Genomic DNA, 25,818 nt, shown 5'->3' on the forward strand with positions numbered 1-25,818 from the left:
GTTCTCCCACCTGTGGCACCTCAGTGGGCACCAGGGCATCAGATCCCAGAGCTACAGTGCTCTTCTCGAAGACACCTGGAGGCTGAGAGGTTTCCGGCTTCGGCAAGGTGCTTGGTGTGGCGGTGACCACCAGCTTCGGGGTGGGGGCCTCTGTGTCCAGGCCAGAAGCCACTGCAGAGAGGGTGAGTGTGGCAGGGGCTGTGGCCTGGGCTGTAGCCTGAACTGTGGCCTGGACCGTGGCTGCCACCGTAGCTGGCGGAGGAGGCAGGAGCTTGGGGAGGGCCGTTGTCTGAGAAACTGGCACGCTGATTGTAGATGGGGGGTATGTGGGGATGCTAGCGGTAGTCGGGATGATGTTAGTGGTAGCAGTGGCAGTAGTGGCCACGGCTGGGGCCACAGTGGCCACAGCTGGAGCCTCGGTGGCCACAGCTGGGGCTGCAGTGGTCACAGCCTCTGTGGCTGTGGCTGTGGCCACAGTGGCAGCAGCGGCGGCAGCAGCAGTGGGAACCACTGACACCTTGGTCACTGCCAAAACAGTTGTGGCAGGCTTGGGGGTGGGGCTCTCCGATGGCTGCATCTCAAAAGGGGTGCCCATGGGCTGGATGGCACTTGTGGGCAGCACAGCTGGGGTGGTGGACAGGGCAACAGCTACATTGGTACTTATCCGCACAGCCTTCTCAATCCCAGACTCCTGCTCAAAGTCTAAAAGGTTAGAAGAAGAGAGTGGAATGTGGAGTTAGTGGAAGCCATGGCTTTTGGGGCAGGGGGGTGCAGAGAGGTTTGGCATTTTCTAACCCACCTTTCAATTCGGTCTCCCTTTTGATAGTATTGCAGAGAAGGGAATATGGTCTTTTCCGAAGGGTCCCTACCAGGCTGAGGAGCTGATAATGCATTCCTGGGAAGGGCCTGCTCCCTCCTCTCTGCTTACCAAAATTCAACCCATCTATCCCCCAAAGCCAGACCCCCACCTCTTCCAGAAAGCCTTCCCTGATTACCCCCAGTAAGGCTGCACTCCTACTGAGCCTTTTTCATTCTTTCCTGTGTGCCCCATCACTCAGTGGGCGCTAGGCACCTACTGCCTGCTATGTTAACCTTTCATGGGCAGTTTATTTCTTCATCTAAAGTTTAAGCTCGTAGAGAGGGAAAATATCTATACCTGGAGACCTAGACTCCAGTTCCAGCTATACCACCAACACTGTAAGTGTAGGCAGCTATAGGTGGTGCTGGGCCTGGGAGCCAGGAAGACAGACCCAAGTTCACATCCAGCCTTAGACACTTACTTAGACACTTACGACAATCGCACCTTAATGAGCATCTAGGAGGCACAGTGGATAGAATGCCAGGCCTTGAGTCAGGAAGATTCACCTCCCTGAGTTCAAATCAGACACTTACTACTTGTATGACTCTAGGCAACTCACCTAACCCTGTTTGCCTCAGTTTCCTCCTCTGTAAAATGAGCTGGAGAAGGAAATGGCAAACCACTCCAGTATCTTTGCCAAGAAAACCCCAAATGGGGTCACAAAGATTTGGACATGACTGAACAACAACACAGGGTTGCTGTGAGGACCAAATAAGCTATTTATAAAAGCATTTAGCAAACCTTAAAGTCCTATATAAATGCATGCTATTGGCCTCATGATTTCTTCCATGTGAGGATGTAAAGAGCTAGTTTCCTCGTCTGTAAAATGGGTCTACTAGCTAGTTCACAGGGCTGTGGTGAGGCTCATATGAGGCTCTTTGTAAGCTCTAAAGGTCTATGTCAGTGTCTGTTACTGCTATCTGCATCCCTCACAGCACCTAGCACAATGCTAGGCACACGGAAGGACACACACAGCACATGTGTGCTGACTGGCGGAGGGGATATGGCTAGGAGCCAGCAGCTTCCTAGACAGGCCAGGCTGAGGGGTCCCCAGCAGCCCGGAGATGGCCACAGCAGGAGGAAAAGGAGAAGGAGGAAAAAGTGGAGAAGAAGGAGGTGGAGGAGGAGAGGGACTGAACTTACAGCCAGAGCCAGAGCCCGAATAGTGGTCATCTAGCTCATCATCTGGGAAGGAGTCGTCATCCCCTGATCCCTCCAGGTCCACTGGCCTCTCAAAGTTCTCACTCCGCCATCGCTGAGCCTAGGGAGGAGCAGAGGGACAGAGCTCAGCACCAAGGAACCAACCAGGCAGTCAGCGGACACCCAGGAAGGCCAGAGGCCACACAGCCACATACACATGGTAAAGAACCAGGGCCTGGAGCCACCTCTCTGGCCCAACTGAAAATCTCATGGTACCCAGAACAGCAGACCATTGTTCAACCCACACACATACACTTACGGCAAGGATACCAGGGATGCTGCTCAGCCCAGGCCTCCATGGGCATGGTTCAGCACCCTGATTGGGTCAAATTTGCTTCTCACCCAATTACATACAATCACAGGCCCTCATGCTTTCCATGACCAACTCCCTAAGAACAGGTCACTAGCTCAAAGGATTTACTAAGCCCCTATTACACATCCCAAATCCCTGTGCTAAGCACTAGGGTTAAAAAGACAAAAAAAATAAATAGTCCCTTCCCCCAAAGAGCATATACTCTAATTCAGCAAACAGCATGTGGAAAAATAAATAAATATAAACTACTTCTTCATCCATAAAGTGCAATCTATAAAAATGTAATTTTAGGAGGAAGTAGCAACTGGAGATGACTGGGGGGGGGGGGTTGGGGGAGATTAGGAAAGGTCCTGTAGAGAAGGAAGCATTTGAGCTGAGCTTTGAAAGCAGTGAGACAGGATGGAGGGAGACTCAGGCTTGGAGAAGAGATAATTCAAAGCCACAGAGGTGGGAGATGACAACAGCGAGTAGACCAATGAGGAAAAAACATGGCAGCACTGTACCAAGGGCATGGCAGACAAGGCCAAGAAGTGGGAAGCAAAGGGGTGATGAGGGAAACTGGAAAGGAAGAATAAGGTGGGGACCAGAACCTTGAAAGGAAAGAAATTTCTGGGCGAAGAGAAATAGGAGACCCCCAAAGCTCTTGTTGAGAGGGAAAAAGGAAGAAAGGAAGAGGAAACCCAAGGAGACAGGATGGACAGCAGGCATTTCTCCCTATAAACCACACTTCTCCCAGAAGATCTCACAATACCCAAGACTCAGGACTTTCCAGAGAAGCTGTTGCTTTCCCATGCCCCCCTCACCCTCTGACAGCAACTACGAGAAGCCAGAGCACAGCCTGGGCAGTCTGCCCAAGAAGGCAAGAAATATCTGGACTGGCGGTCAGTAGATGACGACATCTGGACTGGTCTCTCTCCATTTCTCCGGAAAGGCACTGATTATGGACTCCATCTCAGACAAGTGAAGGGAGTAGAGAAGGGGAGGGAGGAAAGCTAGGGGAATCCAGAAGGAGAACTTGGAGCCTGGTGTTCATAAAAACTTGGGAGGTAACACCCCCGCATCCTGTTCTCATCTTTCCACTGACTACATCCTCCAGTCCAGCCTGAATCAGGGAGCTGGGGCAGTGGTCTGGGCACAGTGCTGGCAAAGTGGAGGGCAAGGATCTGATCCTTCTATGGTCCCCTCCACCCCACACCAATTGACAAGACTGAACCCTAACCATAGATACAAACAAATCTGCTCTTCCCAGGTCATTCTGCCCCCCAGTTTCAGCCAAAGACTGGGCCATAACCCTGAGTAAAGTCAAGTCCTGTAGTCAAGTCAATACCTAGCTGGACCCTGGTCCCAGAAGGAGCCCTAACCATTCGGGGAAAAGACCCTCCTGAGGGCAGACTAGGCCCTAATGCTAGACCAAGATTCACCTCCTAGGCTGGAGATAAACTGAGATCTTCACCATGGACCCCAGTGGTCCTCCAGCCTATCCAGGCCACAGACTGACCTCTTACCTATCTAGACCACAGACTAAGGCCTAGCCCCAGTCACAGTTAGAGCCCTAATGCCAGAAACAGAATGCACCTAACACCAGATCAGACCTTAACTGAGCCCTAACCCTAGACACAGACTGATCCCCTGCCCTGCACACTGAAGCTGGAGTCAAGAGGACCTAGCATCTGTCCCTCATTACCTGTGTGACCTTAGAGAAATCTTTCAGTCTCTCTGAGCCTCAATTTTCTCATCTGCAAAATAAGGTGATTAGATTAGATGAGGCCTCCAAGGTCCTTTCCCACTTCAGATCTATGAGCTCACAATTCCCTATACCAGACACAAGATTAAGCCCTATTCTTACTAGCTGTGTGACCCTGGGCAAGTCCTCCTCTGTAAAATGACGTTAGAGCCTTAAAGTTTGTAAAGCATCCTATGTATGTCATCTCATCTGAGCCTCACAACAACCTTTCTAGGTAGATGCTATTAATATCCCAATTTTTAGATTGGGAAACTGAGGCACAGAGAGGTTAAGGGTCACAAAGCTAGCATATGCCTGAGGTAGGAATTTGAACTCAAGTCTTACCAACTCAAAGTCCAAGGCTCTATCAACTAGGCCACCTGCCTGATCTGTAAAGTGAGGGATTGAACTTAATGACCTCTAAAGGTCACTTCTAAATCTAGCATCCTATCACCTAAATCAAAGACTGAGTCCCAAACCCTCAACTCAGACTGAGCCTTAACCCTGATCATACAATGACACTACCACACGCTGAGTCTGGATACAGAATCATCACCCATTCTAGCCACATGCTGATGCTTGGCCTGGGATAGAGTAAACCACTCTAATCCCTGCATACAAACCCCTAAGACTCTCTACAGACTGAGCAAGTATCCTAGCTAGGGACTGAGACCTCCCCCCAGAACCAAAAGTCCCATCATTCATCCAGTAAATATGATGATTGGCCCCACAGGAGAGAGTGGAAATAGCCCAGGGAAGGGAAAGGAAAAAGCATTGATATAAAGCCTACTATGTGCCAGGAACCATGCCAAGCACTTCTTACAAATATCATTTGATTTGATCCTTAGAACAACCCTGGGAGGTAGGTGCTATCATCCCCATTTTATAGTCAGGGAAACTGAGGCAGGCAATAGTTAAGTGACTTGCTTGGGTCACAGAGCTATTAGGTGTCTGAGTCCTGATTTGAACTCGGGTCTTTCTGACTCCCAGCTCTTTATTCCCCCCACACCTGGAGTCATAATTCAAAGAAGACACCAAACTGCCAAGGTCCAGGGCATCCTCCCCATAGGTGAGAGGATGCATTAATTATCAGTAGCTAGAACCAAGTCATAAAGCCTCCCTACCCCACTAAAGGAAAGAGTACTATTTCATGAATTCACTCATTCAATAATTTACTGACAGCTTGCTAAGGCTGTAAAACTCTTTCATGTTTTGATGTCTGGAGGAGAAAATGAAAATATATTACTAGCTGTTCCACATGCCTCCAGCTGCTCACGCCCTCCCTCCCAAACTACCCGGTATTTAACTATGCAGTAATTCTTGGTATTTATTCTTTTTTGTGAAAGCACCTGTCTTCCCCCATTAGAATGAAAGCTCTTTGCAAGTAGGAATTGTTTCACTGTTTGTATTTGTAGCCCTAGTACCTAGGACAGCACCTAGCGCACAATTGGTACTTAAAAGCTTGTTAAGGGGGCAGCTAGGCAATGCAGTGGATAGAGCACCAGCCCTGGAGTCAAGGATCTGAGTTCAAATCCGGCCTCAGACACTTGACACTTACTAGCTGGGTGACACTGAGCAAGTCAATTAATCTTGATTGTCTTGGGAGGAAGGGAGAGAAGGAGGGAGGGAGGGAGGAAGGAAGGAAAGCTTGTTAATTGATGGATAGGGAAAATGCAAGGAGATGATCTTTTCTGGATGGGGGTAGCACAGGATGTTTCATGGAAGAAGTGTCCATCTCCAAACTATATGCCCCTTCACTGGCCACACCCCAGGCCTTCATCTCCCTCTCTAGGTTTACCTGTTTTCTTTCAAGACTCAGCTCAAATCCCACTTTCTGCAATAAGCCTTTCTCCACCCATCTCACCCCCACCCCCCACCTCCACCAATGTCCTCCATCTGGGATTATCTCTCATTATCCTGCATGTATTTTGTAAAGACCCTGGTTATTTACATGTTGTCACCTCCATTAGGGGCAGCTAGGTGGCACAGTGGATAGAGTTCCCAGGTAGGAATTCAGGAGGACTCTTCTTAAGTTCAAATCTGGCCTCATACACTTACTAGCTGTGTGATCCTGGGCAAGTCACTTTACCCTGCTTGCCTTGGTTTCCTCATCTGTAAAATGAGCTGGAGAAGGAAATGATGAACCAGTCCAGTATCTTTGCCAAGAAAACCCCAAATGGGGTCATGGAGAGTCAGATATGACTGAACTAACTCCTCCATTAGAAAGTGAGCTCCTTGCAGGCAGGGACCCAGTTTCTTTGTATCCCTAGGGCTTGGCACAAAGTGCTAAGTAAACACTTGCTGTTGATGGTGATGATAATTAATCAATAAACATTTAGGAAGCTCCTACTATGTGCTAAGCTCTGGGGATGACACCATGCAAACAAATATATACAAAGCAAATTATATATGGGATAAATTTGTTGCTGTTATTCAGTCACCTCAGACTCCTCATGACCCCATTTGGGAATTGTTTCACTGTCTGTATTTGTAGCCCTAGTACTTAGGATAGCACCTAGAGCATAACTGATACTTATAGGCTTGTTAAGGGGGCAGCTAGGTGATGTTGAAATGAAAACCCATTTGGTGTTTTCTTGGCAAAGATACTGGAGTAGTTTCCCATTTCCTTCTCTAGCTCATTTTACAGATGAAGAAACTGAGGCAAACAAGGTAAAGCGACTTGGCCAGGGTCATACGGCCAGTAAGTGTCTGAAGCCAAATTTGAACTCAGGTCTTCCTGATTCCAGGCCTGGCACTCTATCTACTGGCTGCCCCAATGCGGGATAAACAGAAAATACTTAATAGAAGGAAGGCACAGAATTAAGACGGGTTGGGAAAGGCTTCCTATAAAAGGTGGGATTTTATCTGGGACTTAAAGGAAGCCAGGGAGCTCAATAGTTGGAGTGGAAGAGGGAGAGCATTCCAGGCACAGGGGAGAGGCAGAGAAAATGCCCAGAGTCAAGAGATGGAATGTCTCCTTCATGAAACAGACAGAAGGCCAGTCTCACCGGACTGAAGAATATGTGTTGGGGAGTAAGGTGTAAGAAGACTAGAAAGGTAGGAGGGGCTACGTGATGAAGGACTTTGAATGCCAAATAGAACATCCTGTATTTGATCTTGGAAGTAATAGGGAGCCACTGGAGTTTACTGAGTAGGGGAGTGACACAGTCAGACCTGTCTTTTAGGAATATCACTTTAGTGGCTGAATGGAGGATTGACTGGAGTAGGGAGAGACTTGAGGCAGACAGACCCACCAGCAGGTTACTGCAATGGTACAGGTGTGAGGGGATGAAGGACTGCACCAGGGTGGCAGCAGTGTCAGAGGAGAGGAGAGAGGCTACGAAGGTGAAATAGACAGACCTTGGCCACAGCCTGGATATGGGGGGGGGGGTTGGGGCGCGAGTGTGAAGAGTCCAAGATGACCCCTAGTTTGTGAGCCTGAGGGACTGGGAGGATGGGGTTGCCCTCTACAGTAACAGAAAAGGTAGGGGGTTGGGGGGGGAAGAAGTTTAGGAGAAAAGATAATGAGCCTGTTTGGGTTTAAGATGTCTTATCATTTAAATGAGGCCTTGAAGAATGGATAGGATTTCAACAGGTGGAGAGTGGAGGGAGGCCAAGAAGGAGTAAATGTATAAAGTAGGAAAGAGAAGTTTGAGTCCAGGGAAAGAAGAGCAGCCTGAAGGATCGGAAGGCATGGGAAAAGTCTGATGCAGACACAGAACGCTCAAGGGCCCACCCCCAGGTCTTAGACACACATACAAAGGTGGAGGCTGAGGACAGAGAGCTGAGTGTGAAGACAAAATGAGGTTCCAGGACCTGTAAGAACAGTATCAGGAATGCCAAAGCATCAGAAGGAGGAGAGGCCTGTGGGACATAAGGGCAGCAACAAAGGTGGGGTTGGGGTTGTTGTTTTTTTTCAGCAGGTCAGAGACCACTGCCTCAGGATAGCCAGACAGCAGAAGTCGGAGCAAGCTCAAAACTAAACCAACCCAACCCTTCTCATCTCTCACTTTGCCTGTTTTCTCCACGGATTGGAAAGTATAAAACAAACACACGGTTAAGTGATTTCTCCAGGATGAGCGAGGAGCTGGGAAGTGGTAGCCAGCTGCCCTAAAAGGTTTCATGTCATGAGACCTCCACCAGCGGCAATCCCCAGCACTGAAAGAAAGGGATGTGGTTGCTGAGCCATTGCCAATCATTGAAAATTGTAGAGAACAGACAAGGCCCTGTGGGTTTGGCAAAAGGCAAATGGAGGCCTGATTTTCAAGAAGAGGAAGAGGGTGGGCTCTTCAGACAATGAGCTAATAGCCTGATTTCTATTCCTGGCAACCCACTCGAGTCCGTTATGAAAGGGGTGCTCTCTGAACACTTCTGAAAGCACTTAGAGCCAGTATGGGTTCATGAAGAACAGATTGTACCTGACTAACCTCATTTCCTTTCCTGTTGGACTCAGTCACTAGACCGACAGAGCAAGAGAAGGGCATGGGTGCAGTACACTTCAATGTCAGTAATGGTCCATCAGCCATATCCTTGTGAATGAGAAAGAGGAAAGAGGAGAGACAGATACAGATGGATACAGAAGGAGGGGGCACAAGGAAGGAGACAGAGAAAGATGCAGGCAGACAGACAGAGATGGGGGGGGCAGGGAGACAGAGACAGAGGGAGGACAAAGAGATGGGGGGGGGGGGGGGGAAGGAGGGAGAGAGAGATGGAGGAGGGAAGGAGAGGAAAGATAGAGTCAGAGCCAGAGAAAGACAGAGACAGAGAGAGACAGGTAGATACAGAGACAGGATACAGAGACAGACAGGAAGAGAGGGAAAGAGAGAGATAGACAGAGCCAGAGAAAAAGAGATGCCATCCTGATAACAACCACACAAATGAAGAGAACAATGAACGGTAACTAGGCTCAGGTTAAGTGTAACTTGGGCACACAGCCTTCCCTGCTGTTAATGAATGGTAAATTCTAACAGTGAAGGACAGCAAATCCCACTCTCTTGTCTCGCTCCTCCCTCTGTGTGTGTGTGTGTGTGTGTGTGTGTGTCTGTCTGTCTCTCTTTCCCTCTGTCTCTTTCTCCCTCTCCTTCTCTCCCTCTGTCTCTCTCTCTCCTTCTCTCTCTCTCTTCTCTCTCCTCTCTCAATGTCTCTCTCTCCCTCTCCTCTCTTCTCTCTCTCTCCTCTCTCTCTCTTCTCTCTCTCTCTCTCTCTCTCTCTCTCTCTCTCTCTCTCTCTCTCTCTGTCTCTGTCTGTCTGTCTGTGTCTGTGTCTGTCTGTCTCTGTCTCTGTCCAACTTACTCTGCTGAGCTTTTGCGGGGAGCCTGGTACACTTTGTTGGGATGTGTTCATATTTATCTGCAGTGTCTGAACCCATCAGATCTCTGATTTCATTGCCATTGGGGACTCCCAGTGAAGAACCTCCTTCTCCCAATCCTGATGTGCACGTGCTCGGCACCCTGTAGTCCCAGAAAGTTTCCTAGGGGCACTAACAGGTTAAATGGCTTGACCAGTCACACAGTCAGTGTGTATCCAAGGTGACACTTGAACCCAGCATGCTAAGGCTGTGCCATGATGCTATTCTAGGTACTATTGTTATCATTGTTCAGTCATTTCAGCTGTAACTGACTCTTCATGACTCCATTGTCGGCTTTCTTGGCAAAGATCCTGGAGTGGTTCGCCATTTCCTTCTCCAGCCCATTTGACAGATGAGGAAACTGAGGCAAACAGGGTGAAGTGACTTGCCCAGGGTCACACAGCTAGTAAGTGTATGAGGCCAGATTTGAACTGAGGAACAGGACCTAGAACATTGTAGTTACATTTATTAAAATATTTGCACACTATCTGACTTAACTGAACCAAAGAGTGGTGCTGGGTGAATAGATGTCACACTGGAGAGATCCCGGGGAAGGGACCTGCTCTTGCTGCATTCTGGTCAACACTTACATCAACAGTTTGGATGAAGGTATAGATGGCTCGTCAAATTTTAGAAGATGAGTAGGGTAACACACCGAGACAACAGAATGAGGACCCTAAATATCTGGGCCAATGACCAGCCTGTCCTTGACGTTAGGAATTCATTTCTAGTGAAATACTGGCAAACAAAAGAGAGCCTGGGTTCAAGCACAGCCTCTGAGAATTCCTACTTTGGGCTGGTCATTTACCTTCCCTGGGCCCTCATTACTTCAACCATCAAATGAGGAGATCAGAATAGATGGCACCAACATCTTTTTCAAGCTCCTGGATCAATAATCCTGTGATCCAGAGAACTGATCTACAGAATAGAGTAGAAACAGGATAGCAGCACACACAATGACTCCATCCACATAAATGAAAAGAACAGAAAATGGAAACTGAGCACTGGGTGATTCTCATCATCCAACTAGGCCTCCAAGAAGAGAAGGAAGAGTGCGGTGCCCTCCTTCCCTTTGCAAAAAGGGGCAGTTAAGGGCATGGAACACTGCACAGACCACCGCACTGTGTGAAAGGGCTCAAGCTGCTTCATTTCCTCTCTCAATCTCTGTCTCTCTGTCTCAGTGTCTATCTCTCCCCATCTCTCCTGTCTCTCCCCTTTCTGTCTCTATTTCTCTCTGTCTTTCCTCTGTCTCTCCCCTCTCTATGTCTCTCTTTCTCTGTCTATCCCTATCTCTTCTATGTCTCTGTTTCCTCTCTCTCTGTCTCTCTTTCTCTTTGTCTTGTTCCCTCTCTGTCTCTCTGTCTTTCTCCTGTCTCTCTTTCTCCATCTATCCGTCTCCTCTCTGTTTCATCTCATCCATCTCTGTCTCTGTCTCTCTGTCTCTCTCTCTCTCTGTCTCTGTCTCTCTCTCTGTCTCTCTCTCTCTCTCTCCCTCCTTCCCTCCCTCCCTCTTCCTCCTCTGCCTCTCTCTTTCTCTATCTATCCCTGTTTCCTCTTTGTCTCTTCTCTCTGTCTCTCTGCGTCCCTCTCTGTCTCTGTCTCTCTCAGTCTCTCCCTCTCTATTTCTAGCTAAGTGGGGAGAGGATATATTTGGAAATGAAGTAAGGCACCATAAAAACAAAAGATCTCAATAAAATTGTTTAAAGAGAACAAAAGCGTGCTCCTACACTTAGGTTGGAAGAAACCACCTGTAGCAGTACCGGATGGCCAAAGGAGAGCCCCTGTGAAAAAGCCCTGGGCAGTTTGCATGGACCACTCCATGGCAGCTCCAAATGGCAATGCCAGCTGAGCCTTCCTGCACCAAAGCACACTGGGTGACATCCCCACTTCCAGAACCCCTCACACCTGATGAGCTGGTAGTCAAGGGAAGAAACAAACAGCCTGAATAATCACTGGCTGAAGCAACTGGGGATGACGAAACTCGGGGAGAACATGCGAACTGAGCAACCCATTGACTTGGAGATGGGAAGGCCCCGAGTTCAAATCTTGTCTCCAGTACCTACTGTGACCTTAGGCAAGTTATTCTGGGCCTCTGAAAAATTGAGGAGGGGGGAAGGTGGACTCAGTGACTTCTAAGATCCTTTTCCAGCTCTAACTCTATGATATCATGATCTCAGCAGTGAGGACCTGGAGTGGGAGGGTGGCAGCAGCAGGAGGAGAAAGGGAACAAATGATGATTTGATTATCGCTCTAGAGCTGGCAGGCATCTCAGTGGCCAGCTGGTCCAACCCCCTCACTTCACAGAGGAGGAAAGTGTGACCCAGGGAAGCGATATCATTGGCCCAAGGTAGTAAGGGGTGGGATCTGAACCCAGGTCTTCTGACTCTACCACCAGACTCTCTTTCCAATATACCAGCCCACAGTGTTTGCCACCTCTTCCAATGATATGGCAGAGGAAGAATCAAGAGGGTCCAGTCATTTGACTGGCTAGGAGATTGGGGAGGAAAGAAAAGATGGCACCTCAGGAGCCTGAGATCATGGCCCCAGAGGTGGAAGGGCCTCCAAGCTTCAGAATGTGGGAACCTGTATGAAGAGTGGTACCACTCACAGAGACCTCCGATTCAGAGAGATGTCCTAGGGGGCAGTGGAAGATGCTCCATCGGGGTCCTATTGAGTTTGGCTGGGCTGGCCCCCCCAACCCCCATTCTCATTTCTACTTCTGTTCCTACCATTCGCTCCCGCTCCCACTTAATGATAGGTAAGGATCCTTCCAGTGGAAAATTCTTAGAGATTCCTCAGTGGCTGTGTTTTCCTAATCCTTGAAAGGTGTTTGTCACAGAAGGTGGCAGAGGAAGGAGAGCCCTCCCATGTCTCTTGAATGTTCAGCCTCTGAACCGAGTGTTCACAAAGCCAGACTAGATCTTTGCTAAGGTTTCCAATGCAGCCAGGCTCTCTCTGAGTCAAGCCCAAGGGCTAGGGAACCCCAAGGCAAGACACAGCAGGATCCTACCAAGCTTAGCTCTCTCCAAGCGGGGGATGGGGAAAGGGGTCCTCACAGGGGGCAAGGGGCCAGGAAGTTATTAACCCTGAAAGAGTCCAGCTCCCTTCCCTCAGGCTCAGTAATGAATTAATCAGTATTTACTTGCTGGAAGTGACTCATGGAGTGGAACAATTAGCATAATTGCTCCCATGACTAATTGCTTTGATTACTGGGACTTCCCACTTTGGAGTCATCCCGGGAGCTGGAGGGCTCCCCACACACACCTTTTATAACCAGGGTCCTGGCCCCAATGTCCACAGTGGGATCCTGAGGCTGAGGAAGAAGAGAGAGGAAAGGACAGTCCTGGGGCCCCCAGTTCTGAGGTTTCTCCTGTCAGAAAGTATGAAATGTCAGAGCAGGAAGAGGCTTCAGAGATGATCTAATCCAAGCCCCCCGCCTCAATTTACAGAGGAGGAAAGGACACCCTAGAAAGAAATGGTGGCAGCAGCAGGCCCCAGCTCTCCTGCTAACCAGGTCAGAGTTCAATGGACTACCCTACCTCACTGCTCCTTTACCAGGAAGGGAGGGAGAGAGCGATAGGCTAGCAATGCAAGGCAGAAGGTGGCAGATTCATCAGTGTTTGGGGGGATTTCTACATTCAGAGCACATAGTCACAGAGAGAAAGACATACTACACACACACACACTCATACACAGAATGACAAAGAGATACTTTCACTATGACATACACATGCTGCATATGGTCACACACACACACACCCTACACAGACTTGCAAAGATGTACTCACACAAAGACACAACAGGCTGCACACAGGCACACAAAGGTATACAAAAACTCATAAAAGCCCACTCACACACATATACAAATACTGAACAATTCATAAGTGAATACCACACACAGGTGAACCTAAACTTACATAATCACAAACAAGATAGATGCTCTCAAGTATACACACTTGGAGGCACATGTGGTATGCCCCTCTATACAACATATTGGATGTGCATTCAGTGTATTCATGTGTGTATGATGGAGAGAGAAAGACAGAGACAGAGAGAGAAACAGAAAGAGAGAGACAGAGAGAGAAAAAAGAGAGAAGAGGAGTGAGGGAGGGAAAAGAGAAGATAGAGAGGAGAGAAAGAAAGGGAGAAAGAGACAGAGAAAAGAGAGAGAGAGAAGAAAGGAGGGAAAGAGAGAGAGAGAGGTGGGGGAAGAGGAAAGATGGAGAGAAGAAGGGAGGGAGAGAGAGAAGAGAGACAGAAAGAGGAGAAGGAGAGAGAGAGAGAGAAGAGGAAAGGAGGGAAAGACAGAGAGAGAGAGGTGGGGGAAGAGGAAAGATGGAGAGAAGAAGGGAGGGAGAGAGAAGAGAGAGAGAGAGAGAGAGAGAGAGAGAGAGAGAGAGAGAGAGAGAAGAGAAGAGAAGGGAGACAGGGAGAGACAGGGAGGAGGGAGGCTGCAGGGAGAGAAGGTATTTAACAGCCATGAGTAGCAGAGAAAAACATCAAGCCTCCTATGAATCAATCAGTCTCCACTCAGGTAGCTCTCACCTAGATACTATTAATCCCCATCCCAGTAGCCCCTGACATGACAACAGTTGCCATGACGACCATCTCCTCCATCCTAATGACTGGGAGCTGAAACTCCCCACAGAGCTGAGAAGGAGACTACGAAAAAGGGAGAGATCAAGAGCCAGGGGACAGAAAGGGAGGATGAGGGACAGAGGAGAGACAGAGGAACAGGAAGGAAGGTCAGCAGGAAAGAAGAGGGAATGAGAGCAAAAGTGGGTCAGAGGAATAGAAGAGAGAAAGGAATAGAGGCAGGGCCACAAAGAGCCACACACATCTCTCTCCTCTCCTCCCCCCCCCACCCAAGAGAGGGGGGAATGGACAAAGGCATCAAAGGGGAAAGACATGGGGGAGGGGGGAGGGAGGGAGACAGGGGCAAGAAAGGAGACAGAGGGAGAAAAAGGCAAGGGGGAGAGAGATGGAGGGAAAACGTGAGAGAGAAAATGGCAGAGACAGAAGTAAAGCAGGAGAGACAGAAGGTAGAAAAGGGCCTAGAGAGCGGAGGGTGGAAACAAAAAGGCAAAGAAGGACAGAGGGGTGGAAGGAGAGAGGGAGGGGGAAGAGGGAGTTCTCAAAGGACAACAAAAGGCACAGGTAGGGACTGAAGAGAGAGGGAGGGGGACATGAGGACGGAGAGATGGGTGAGAGTAAGGGACAGAATGTGGAATGGGAGAGAGCAGACAGAGATGAGACAGGAGGGACAGACAGACGGAGGAGGGCAGTGAGGGATGTGAAGGCCCAGATGGGTGACATTGGCTGTCAACCTCTCTGGCCTCAGTTTCCCCATATGAAAAAATGAGGCAGGACTAAATGACCTCTGAGGTTCTTTCCAGTTCCAGATCTATAACCCTGTGATACTCTGGCAGAGGGATGGATAGATGGAGGAGAGAACAGGAAAGAGATGGAGGAGAATTAAAGAGAGGATCAGGAGGAACTGGGAAGGAAGGGACAGAAGAGAAGAGAGAGACAGAACAGAGGAAGGAGAAGAGGACAGGTCACCGAGGGAAGGGGAAAGGACAGAAGGAGGGAGTGAAGGCCAGAGGGAGGGGAGGGATGGGCGGGGGGGGGGGGGGGGGGGGGGGAGCTGTGTATGTATGCATTTGTGTATGTGTGAAACAGAATGATCACACATCTTAATTTAGCGCCACACACCCATCAAACAAAGATAAAATAAGGCAAGAAGAGGTGCCAATGGTTTTCCAAATCCCTATCCCATGGGCCATTACTCCCCAAACAAGCAGTTCCTTTAAGCATGAAAGGAAGAGATGCAGCCAGGACTTGGGAAGGGGGGTGGGTGGAGGGGAGGGCAATGAAAAGGGCAGAGAAAGTGGAGAGCCAGGAACAGGAACAGGGAGCAATGATCATCAGGACCAGTCAGATGCAGGCCAAGTTTCTTTAAAGGCCAGGAAAGTGGGAAATAAAAGAATGACAGAACGTCCGTGCTGGAAGGGAGCTCAGAGCCCATCTTGGCCAAGTCCTACAAGCTGGTGAGAATCCCTTCCTACAGTAGGCCCAACAAAAGCACTTCAAAATAATAGCTCATATTTTCCAGGGAAGTCAATAAGCATTTATTGATCACTGACTGTGTGTCAGGTACTGAGCTAAGAGCTGGACATACAAATCAAGCAAAAAGAAGTACAGTCCCTGCCCTCAAGAAGCTTATATTGGAGCTGGAGAGAACCTAGGCCTTCTAGTCCAGCCTCCTCATTAGCTGCACTCAAGCACCCTCCCCATCCATTCTCTCATTTGGCCTCCACAACAAGCCCCTGAGGTCTGGCCTCATTGTCCTCTTTATCCATGAAGATACTGAGGTTCAGAGAGGTTATGTGACTTTCCTCTATGACAAGATCTCAGAGCTGGAAGAGAGCTAAAAAGGTATTTAATCCAGCCTGAACCCCAGTACAACACCATAGAATGGCCATCCAGTCTTTACTTGGAAATAATAATAAATATGCCGGATCTTGACCCCAGACCGTTGACTGTGCCCTTTCCACCACATCATGCTGAAAGGCCAATGTCAGTCTGGGTCCTTGAAAGGCCATCTAATCCATCCCCCAGTCTCTAGACAATATGGTGCCAAAGCCTGGCCATGGAGAAAGGATGTGGCTCAGGCTTCAAGCTGCAATCAAGAGAGGTGGGCAGAAGCCCAGGAGATGCTGGGGTGGGACTAGGGAGTAAGACATGTGCTTTATCAGCCTGGGTCCTAGCCTGGGCCCTAGCTTCGGCTGCGAGACTAACTACTGTGCAAGTTATTTTATCCTCTCAGAACCTCAATTTTCTCATCTGTAAATGATCACGTTCTCTACCTCACTGGGTACTGCCCAATGATTATAATAGATGGGACACAAGGGATAGGAAGCCACTTTGGAAACTCCTCCCACACTTAAGAGGTCAGGGTCAGGCTAGGCCAGACTTTAGATTCCAAAAAATGCCATATGAAATAGTAGAACTTCTCACTTAATTTGCACATGTGATTGAATGGATAAACCCCCAAACGCCCCAGGAGTACCTGCCCCTCCCCCCCAAGTTCCTCCCCTCTCTGCTCTTTGGAACTGAACATTAGGCCCCTTCACCAGATAACAACCATACCACTTCCCACCCTCCTACTCCCCATGAATATCAGTCCGCTCAAGACTTCACACATTTCTCAGCATACCCAGCTTGTTTACCACGTACAATATGTGAACACACATACCAGCACATAAGACCTCATTTCTTCCCTTCACCAAGCTGACTAGTTTCCCAGTTCAATAAGGTCCTGTCTTCCACCTTTGAATCCCTTGCCCCCTTGCCCTTCTGATGTTCACATCTTGGGAAATCTTAACCAAGTCCTACTTCCCCCCACCCCCCATCTTCTTTCTCTGTTCCTAACCTCATCTACTGAACGCTATGGCAAGTCAGGGAATCACATAGAGAGGAGTCCACTACAAATCTGTTATCTAACTTCAAGTGGGCCCTCCAGGCTAAACCGTAATCCTTTTATTCATTTCTGATTAATTCACTCTAACACTCCCCAGAGAACAGCTGTTCTCTCTTCTTAAGCCCCAATCCCAACCCCGAGCCCCCCTCTCTACAGAGGAGCTCCCCACCTAGTTTACTGAGAATGAGGCCATCAGTGGGAGAGCCTTGTCTTCGTGTCTCAGAATGCCTGCCTTCACCCCCATCCTCTCCTCCTTCATTCCAGTTTCCAAGGAAAAAGTGGCCCTTGTTCTTGCCCAGGCTAACCTCTCAGTGTGCAGCCTTGAATCTATTCTTGTTGCATTTTCAAACTCATCATCGTCATCAGCTCCTTTTCAGGTGCCTGGAAACATGCTTAGGTCTTGCCTATCCTTTACCCAAACCTTCTCTTGACCCTGTCAACCTCTCAAGCCATCATCCAACCAGATCTCTCCTATTTTGACTACCAAACACTTGGACTCACTTCCCTCCTCCTCACTCCCCCAACACCTTGCAGAGTGGCTTCCAACCCACCACCCTACTGAAACTGCTATGGAACCTCTTCATTGTTCAGTCCAACGTCTTTTCTCAGTCCATATCCTGTAGTATTCTTCACTGTTGACCAATCCCCCTGTGTGGGCACTCTCCCTTCCTCCCTGGGCTTCTATGAGATTACTCTCCTCTGGTTTCCCTCCTTCCGATATGTACATTCTTCCTTCTGAGGCTCCTTCACTGGTTCATCCAACGACGTGCATCCATCATCCCTAATATTCTGTCCTTGGCCCTTTTTCCTTCTCTCTTTATATTCTCTATAATGATCTCATCTCTCTCATGGCTTCAATTATCACTTTTCTGCACATGACTTTTCAATTTGTATGTCCTACCCCAATCTCTCCCCTGGAGTTTCACATCCAAGCAATTGCTGGGCACCTCCATGGAGATGTCCTTCTGGGCTCTCAAACACAACATGCCCCAAACTGAACTCCACATGCCAGTATAGAGGAACACATCCCTCCAGAAGCCTCTCCTTCTTCCCAATATCCCCATGTCTGTTTTTCTATGGTTCTGCGCACCATCAATCTCTGGGCTATCCAGGTTTCTACACACACACACACACACACACACACACACACACACACACATTACCCCTACCCTCCTCTCTCCTCACATCTCCACTACCCTAATTCACGACCCTGTTACCTCTCATCTGGACCACTCACTGTCAGTCTCCTACTTGCCCTTTCTGTCTTTAGTCTTTCCCCTCTTCAGGTTACCCTTCACAGAGCTGCCAAAAAAATTTTTCCAATGTACAAGTCTTACCGTTCCATTCCCCTGCTAAAAAAAAATATTCAGTGGCTCCCTATTGCATAAAGGAAAAAATGTACTTAAAATAAAATTAACCTGACACTTAAGGGCTCCCCATCTTAAGACAGCTAAATGGAACAGCAGACAGAGTGCTAGGCCTGAAATCAGAAAGATCTGAGTTCAAATCCAGCCTCTGACAATTACTAGCTGTGTGACCTTGGGCAAGTCCCTTAATTGCTGTCTGACCCAATTTCCTAAACGATAAAATGAGGATAATCATAGCGCTTACCTGCCAGAGTTGTTGTGAGGATCAAATGTGGTAATATTTGTAAAGTACTTACTTAGCATAATGCCTAGCACATAATAGATACTTAATTAATGCTTGTTTTCTTTCCTTCCCTTCCTTCCAAATCTGGCTCCAACCCACCTTTCCAATGTGATTTCACAACACCCCCTTTCACATATTCCATGTTTCCGTGACATGGATGACGTGAAGTTCCCTAATGTTGACCCACGGTGCCTGGAATGCACTCCATCACTTTGATCAATCCCAATCCTTTTCTTCCTCCTAGGCCTTGTTCAAGGGCCACTCACTCCATCAAGCCTTTGCTGACACCTCTGAGCTCCAAGTGGCCTTTCCATCTTCAGATTTTCCAACAGCACTTTTCATAGATCTCTCCTTTGTCTCTACCACGATTTAACTTTATATTTTTTATTGCTTGCCTTCTCAAGGGGTGGGGGAAGGCCAGGAGAGAGGGAGAAAATTCGGAACTCGAAATATTTTTTTAAATGAATGTTAAAAAAATGTTATATGTAATTGAGAAATATTTAACAAAATATATTAACTTATTTTATACTTACTAACTGTAATTTATACTAACTATACTTACTAATTGTAATTACTTTATATTTACTCATTGTAATTGCTATACTGACCAATGATACTTACTAACACGTATGGATGACACATCCTGTGCGGTAAAGGGCTGCACCATCTTTCACATTTGTACCCCCAGGCCCTAGCACAGTACCCTGCACAGAGCCAATGCTTAAGAAATTTTTATTGAAATAAACCGAACATTAACATAATCCATTGTATGAAAGAAACGATGTTGCCCTAAAAGGAGACTTGGGTTCGAATGCTGTATATGTCGCTTACTAGCCATGCGACTTTGGACTTGTCTTCTCTAGCCTCAGATTCCACATCTGTAAAATGGAAGGATTGAGCTAGAGGGTGGAACCTCTTAAGTCCCTTTCTGGCTCACATCTGTGATCTTGAAACATACACATACTGTACACACCCTGACAGCTCTACACAGTGTTACATATGAACCCTGATGTGCACTACACATGATACATATTTATACACATGACCCGTAAGATGTACTCTCTACATACACCCCGCAACCCTAATACAAAAATAGCTACACACATAGAGAGAGAGACAGATAGAGATACAGAGAGGCAGAGACAGAGAGAGAGAGATACACATATAACACACATCCTTCCAAATGCATGCATGCCTAGGCACCTTCCTGATACAAATTTAACAGATACTCAAACTCACCTGTGCTGCAACACACACACAGCTGCTACAAATAGCTACATTTACACATCCCTGCAAATATGTAACAGGCAAATTCTAATGTCGTCTACAGGCCCATCCTGATCCATGAGCCTAGGTACCCAGATCTCCTCCAGGGCGGGTCAGAGAGATAACCAACATTTGTGTTCAGGAGCAGGAAGGGACACTGATGGAAAAGAAATGTTTATCTACATTACGAGAACCTGAACACACACACACACATTACACACACAAACACACACACACACACACACACACACACACACACTCCCTTGCACTCCTTCCTGGAGATCCAAATCCAGGAATCTATCTTTCTACCACTCTTTCCTGACATCTCCACACCCTCGGATTTTAGGACACTGGAGAGGCCAGGGACCCTAGGTCAGGGCAGGGTTCAGACACCAGGGTTCTCATTCCTGGCCCTCAGAGGCCCTGCATACAGCTCACCTCCTAGAACATCCTCCCCCTTACCTGCTTTGCTTAGTGTATCTAAAATCCTACCCTACCTGCAGAGGCTCAGCTTAGCCCCACTCCCCCAGAAAGCCTTCTTTCTCTCATCTCACCCCATCTTGCTTTTCTCTGAACTCCTCTGCACCTCCTGGCTCTGTCCCACAATTCAGTTTGGTCCTTAATTATTCCAATTCATATGCATGCTGTGTTTTTTTTATCTCCTGGCAGGGGTGTGAGCTCCTGGAGAACAGAAATAGACTTCACTCCCCAGGTCTCCGGTCCGGAGCCGGCTGTGCAGGGCGCCTCATAGCTCAGGGGGTACCTGGTACCTGATTCAGTCTGACCCAGCTTAAAGTGCCTTCCCTACCCCACCCCCATCCCCCATCCTGAGGACCAGGGCTCCCCTCCTGCTAGCACCCTTTCTACCCCCCACCCCAGGCACACAGGTGCTGAGTGAGATCAACAGGAATGACCATAACTACAGTTCCCGACCTGATCTCAGAGCAATTCCCAGCTTACAAAATGCTTTTGTCGTCAGTCCCTAATTTGGTCCTCACCCCAACCGGAGAAGAGGATGATGATAGATATTTATATAATACTCTGAAGTCTGCAAAGTGCTTCACAAACATGATCTCATTCAAGGCTCACAACAACCCTGTGAGATGTGTCCCCATTTTACAGATAAGGAAACTGAGAATCAATCGACAAGCATTTATTAAGTAGCAATACTGTACTAGTAGGCAGTCAGGTGACACAGTGAATAGAAAGCTGGGCCTGGAGTCAGGAGGACCTGAGTTCAAATCCAGCCTCAGACACTTATTAGCTGTGTGACCCTGGGCAAGTCACTTCACCCTGTTTATCTCCATTTCTTCATCCATAAAATAAGCTAGAGAAGAAAATGGCAGCTAGACAGCTCAAGGCAGCTAGGTGGCTTAGTGGATAGAGAGCTAGACATGGACTCAGGAAGACCTGAGTTCAAATCTGGCCTCAGATACTTATTAGCTGTGTGACCCCGGGCAAGTCACTCTAACCTCTGTTTGTCTTAATCCTAGAGAAGGAAATGGAAAACCACTCCAGTATCTTTGCCAAGAAAATCTCATGAACGGTACTGGCATGCTATGGTCCACGGGGTCATGAAAAGTAGGATACAACTGAACAACGACTGTGGTAGTGGGCGTGGGGAGGGGCGCAGGTAGAAATACAAGAGTGATGTAAGAGGACAGTCCCTGCCCTCCAGGAGCTAACATTCTACTGAGAGGCAACATGTCTGTAGAGAAGTAAGGTCTATGATAGAAAGAAAGGCCTGCATACCCCCCAAATATTTATAGCTGTACTTTTGTGGTGGCAAGGAACTAGGAACAAAGTAGACGAACATTAATTAGGGAATGGCTAAACAAACTGTAATACGTGAATACCATAGAATATTACTGTACTGTAAGGAATAATGAATTTGATGAAGATAGAGAAGCCTGGGAAGATCTACATGAACTGACGCTGAGAGAAGTAAGAAGAACCACAATGATGGAAATAGAAAGAACACCACAAAAACAATGGAAATTGAATTCTGTAAAATGATAACGACCAAGTTTGGTCCCAAAGAAGAGATGATATAAATCGAGAACCTTTTTTTCTTTATAGAAGTGGGGGTCATAGGTGTGGAACACTGAATATAATGTTAGACTTTTAGATTTTAGTTTTGCTGAATTTTTTCCCTCTCTTTTTTATTCTTTTTTATACTCACACACGTAAATATCTTTGAATTTGAATTCAGCTCTTTGTTTCATTTCAGAAGCCTGGACCACCTTCTTCAGGAGATGAGAGGTGGGGGAAAGGGGGACTGGGTAAGAAAGGAAGCCCATAGGGCCAGAGATTGAGGGCTGGACCTTTGACATTATCTAATCCACTCCCCTTATTTTAGTGATGAAGAAATAGGTTCAGGGAGGCTTTTGGGGAGGAGTCTGAAGGATTTGAGATCCACTCCCATTGCCCTTTCCTCAGGGTGACAGGAGGGGAGGCTACCCCTTCCACCATGTCCCAGAGGGATATCCTTAACTGGTGAGCCAACCCAGAGCCTACACCCCTCCTTTACCACTGCCTCCCCTAATGCACACACAGACCCCTTCTGTAGTCACAGACCTATAGGAGGAATGCCAAGATGATCCAATGCAACCCTCTCATTTTACAGAGAAAGAAACTGAGGCACAGAAAGGGGTAAAGTCAGCAGAAGGCCTAAGTCTGGAACCTGTACAGCTCCTTCCTACTTGCCCTGGGCTTTCCCTCTCCAGCCCAGGCCTAACACACAGGTATATTTTGGCAGTGGTGTGATGGAGGAGGGGGAGGGAGGCCAGACAGCTGCAAGGCTGGGAATCCAGATGTTCCCAGAGTCCTCTAACAGACAGGGCCAGGCAGTCTGGAGCCAGCTGGGGCCAGCCGTTGGGGACCAACAATGGAAATGAGGGGGAAGCCTAGGACCCCACACTCTCACTCTCTTCCCTGCCCCCTTCCTCTCAGCCCTGAGGATGGAGACTGGTCCCAGCTCCTCTTCCCACTGACCTCTGCCTGACTCCCATCTCCTTTGCTGAGCTCAGCCGAGTCCCTAGCCCATAAAACAGCCTCTCCTATTCAGCCCTGACAGGCAATAAACAGGGACGGATACACACACACACACACACACACACACACACACACACACAAATCCTAACACACCAAACTGAACACATACCCCAACACACACACACAAACGCCCAAACACACTCACTTCTAACCCACACATGAATATTTCAACGTACAAATGCACTGTGACAAACCCTCTGGGCCTCGGTATCCTCATCTGTAAAATGAGGAGGTCAGCTTCCATCTCCACATCTGTGACCCTATATACACCAACATCCTTCTCCCAACATACACCCTCAGTGGAGGTACACCCAGAAGCAGAGACACCAAAATATTCGTGAACCAGTAGAGTTCCCTAAGCACCTCCCTCCAAAAGCCCCATGCCCTTACATGCCTAATACTGAGATGAGCCCCAGAGAGAAAGCAGGTCCGACATACAGACACCCAAAGCCATGCACCCACACTAACACACACGGCCACTTTATATCTGCAAACCCCCCAGGACACACACATACATGACAATCCACACGTGGACAATGGAGCCTTAGTCTGGGAACCAGCCCAAGCTTATAAGAAGGACATCTGGACTTGGAGAAACCCAGTTCTAATTCCAACCTGGACACTTCTAAGTTACATGACCTGGGGAAGTCATTTCTCTCTAGGATTCAGGATCTCCTCCCTTCCCTCTCTCTCTGGAAAATGAAGTGATTACATGGTTGGATTAGACTCAGCTGGGGGGGGAACCTGTAGCCTCAAAGCCAAATGTGATCCTCTAGGTCCTCAAGTGCAGCCCTTTGACTGAATCCAAACTTCACAGAACAAATCCCCTTAATAAAAGGATCTGTTCTGTAAAACTTGGACTCAGTCAAAGGGCACTTGAGGACCTAGAAGGCCAAATGTGGCCTCAAGGCCGCAGGTTCGCCACCCCTGGATTAGAGCACTCTAAGGTCCTTCCATGTCTAAATGTACAACTAGTGGATAGTGTGCTGAGCCTGATGTCAAGAAGATCTGGGTTCAAATCCAGCCTCAGGCACTTACCAGCTGTGTGACCTTGGGCAAGTCACTTCACTGTCTGCCTCAGTTTATTTTCATCTGTAAAATGGGTTCAATAATAGCACCCATCTCACAGAGTTGTGAGGATCAAATGAGGTAACTGTAGAGCCCTTAGTACAGTGTCTGGCACATAGTAGGTGTCATATAAACGAGATAATTGTAGAGCCCTCAGCACAGTGTCTGGCACATAGTAGGTGTCATATAAACGAGATAATTGTAGAGCCCTCAGCACAGTGTCTGGCACATAGTAGGTGTCATATAAACGAGATAATTGTAGAGCCCTCAGCACAGTGTCTGGCACATAGTAGGTGTCATATAAACGAGATAATTGTAGAGCCCTCAGCACAGTGTCTGGCACATAGTAGGTGTCATATAAACGAGATAATTGTAGAGCCCTCAGCACAGTGTCTGGCACATAGTAGGTGTCATATAAATGAGATAATTGTAGAGCCCTCAGTACAGTGTCTGGCACATAGTAGGTGTCATATAAATGAGATAATTGTAGAGCCCTTAGTACAGTGTCGGGCACATACTAGGTGTCATATAAATGATAGCTGTCGTTATCGATCTGAAAACCTCCCTGTAGATCCCACAATCCCGGCCGGGTTCCATCACCTTTAGCCCCTTCTCAGCGTTGGTGAGTCCCATCGGGACAGAGCAGAGGCCAAGACCTTCTGTCCTGCCCTGTTCCATCCTGTTCCTTCATGGCTTCACTATGGGGTCCACCTACTCCTCCCCTCTCTCAGTTCACAAGGCCAAGGTCACCACGTGACGGGGAGGGACGGAGGGCCCTCTTCTGCCTTCTCCAGCCTCCCTCCTTAGACGCTGGCCCTCTTTCCAGCTCCTCACCACCTGCCTGGCCCCATCCTTCTCTCCCCACTCCCAAACCCCAATAAAACACAATCTCCCACCACTGCCAAGGAGGCTAGATGGGTTCCCATGAGACTCTGGGAATGGGAGTCCCCATGGCAACCAAGCAGGACCTCCAAGAAATGCCCTCCTTCCCTACCACCCAGTTCCATGACTGCCTGGGCAAGCAGGAAAGAGGCTGGCAGGCAAGAGCTGGGGCCCATCCCAAGCAGATGGAGGGAAGAGACGGGGGGAGGATGCAGAATCTCCTACCACTTCAGAACGCCAGCAGTCTGTAACTCCTCAAAACTTCAGACAGCTCACTCGTATACCAAGGAGCGCTGGCTGACTCCAGGACCAGCCCAGACCCCTCATGCAGCATACAAGGGGCAGGTCTAAGGGTCCTTAGGGGATCTTCCTATCCATAAGTACTAATATTTCCGCAAGACAGGTCAAGTAGAAAGACTACTGGAATTGTGAGAAGGGCCCTGGGCTCTTCCCTTCCAAGGTGGGTGACCCTGGGCAAACCCAAGCTGGGCCTCAGCTTCCTCAGCTATAAAATGGACACAGTAATACTCATAGGACCCACCTCGCAGGGTCATCGGGAGGAGCAAATGAGTCCACGTACACAAAAGGCTTTGTCGACCCTAGCGTGTTACAGGAATATCAGCTGTTGCTTTTATTTATTGGTTGTTTTGAGGTGGTTGGGGTACAGGTTTGTGAGTTCATCGAGGCAACTCTCTCTAGCAATGCAGATCAATGTCCACTGTGCGATTTATCTTCTTAGACAGTGGCCTGGGGCAATGAGTAAGTGACCCGCCCAGGGTCCCATAGTCAGTACACCTCAGCAGTGGGATCTGAACCCAGATCTTCTTGACTGCGAAATCAGGTCTCCAGTTACTCTGAAGGAAGGAAGGGAAGAGGGAAGGAGGAAGGGAAGAAGAAAGGGAGGGTTGATTTAGCTCACTGTGCTCCATGCTTTATAAATATCATCTCATGTGATCCTCACAACAATGAGGTA

The 25,818-nt window shown here is 48.2% G+C and overlaps 1 protein-coding gene across 1 annotated transcript in view; it reads right to left on the reverse strand.

The window, feature by feature from the left end:
• The window catches only part of SDC3 (syndecan 3), a 74,501-nt gene that overhangs the window by 7,552 nt on the left and 41,131 nt on the right, over positions 1 to 25,818 (reverse strand). The window contains exons 2-3 of the mRNA XM_036744584.1: positions 2,003 to 2,120; positions 11 to 702 (exon numbers count right to left, since the gene is read on the reverse strand). Coding sequence (XP_036600479.1) covers positions 11 to 702; positions 2,003 to 2,120 — 810 coding nt within the window. The remainder of the gene's footprint in view (positions 1 to 10; positions 703 to 2,002; positions 2,121 to 25,818) is intronic.

Source organism: Trichosurus vulpecula, chromosome 2 (assembly GCF_011100635.1).
Source record: "Trichosurus vulpecula isolate mTriVul1 chromosome 2, mTriVul1.pri, whole genome shotgun sequence".
Lineage (NCBI taxonomy): Eukaryota > Metazoa > Chordata > Mammalia > Diprotodontia > Phalangeridae > Trichosurus > Trichosurus vulpecula.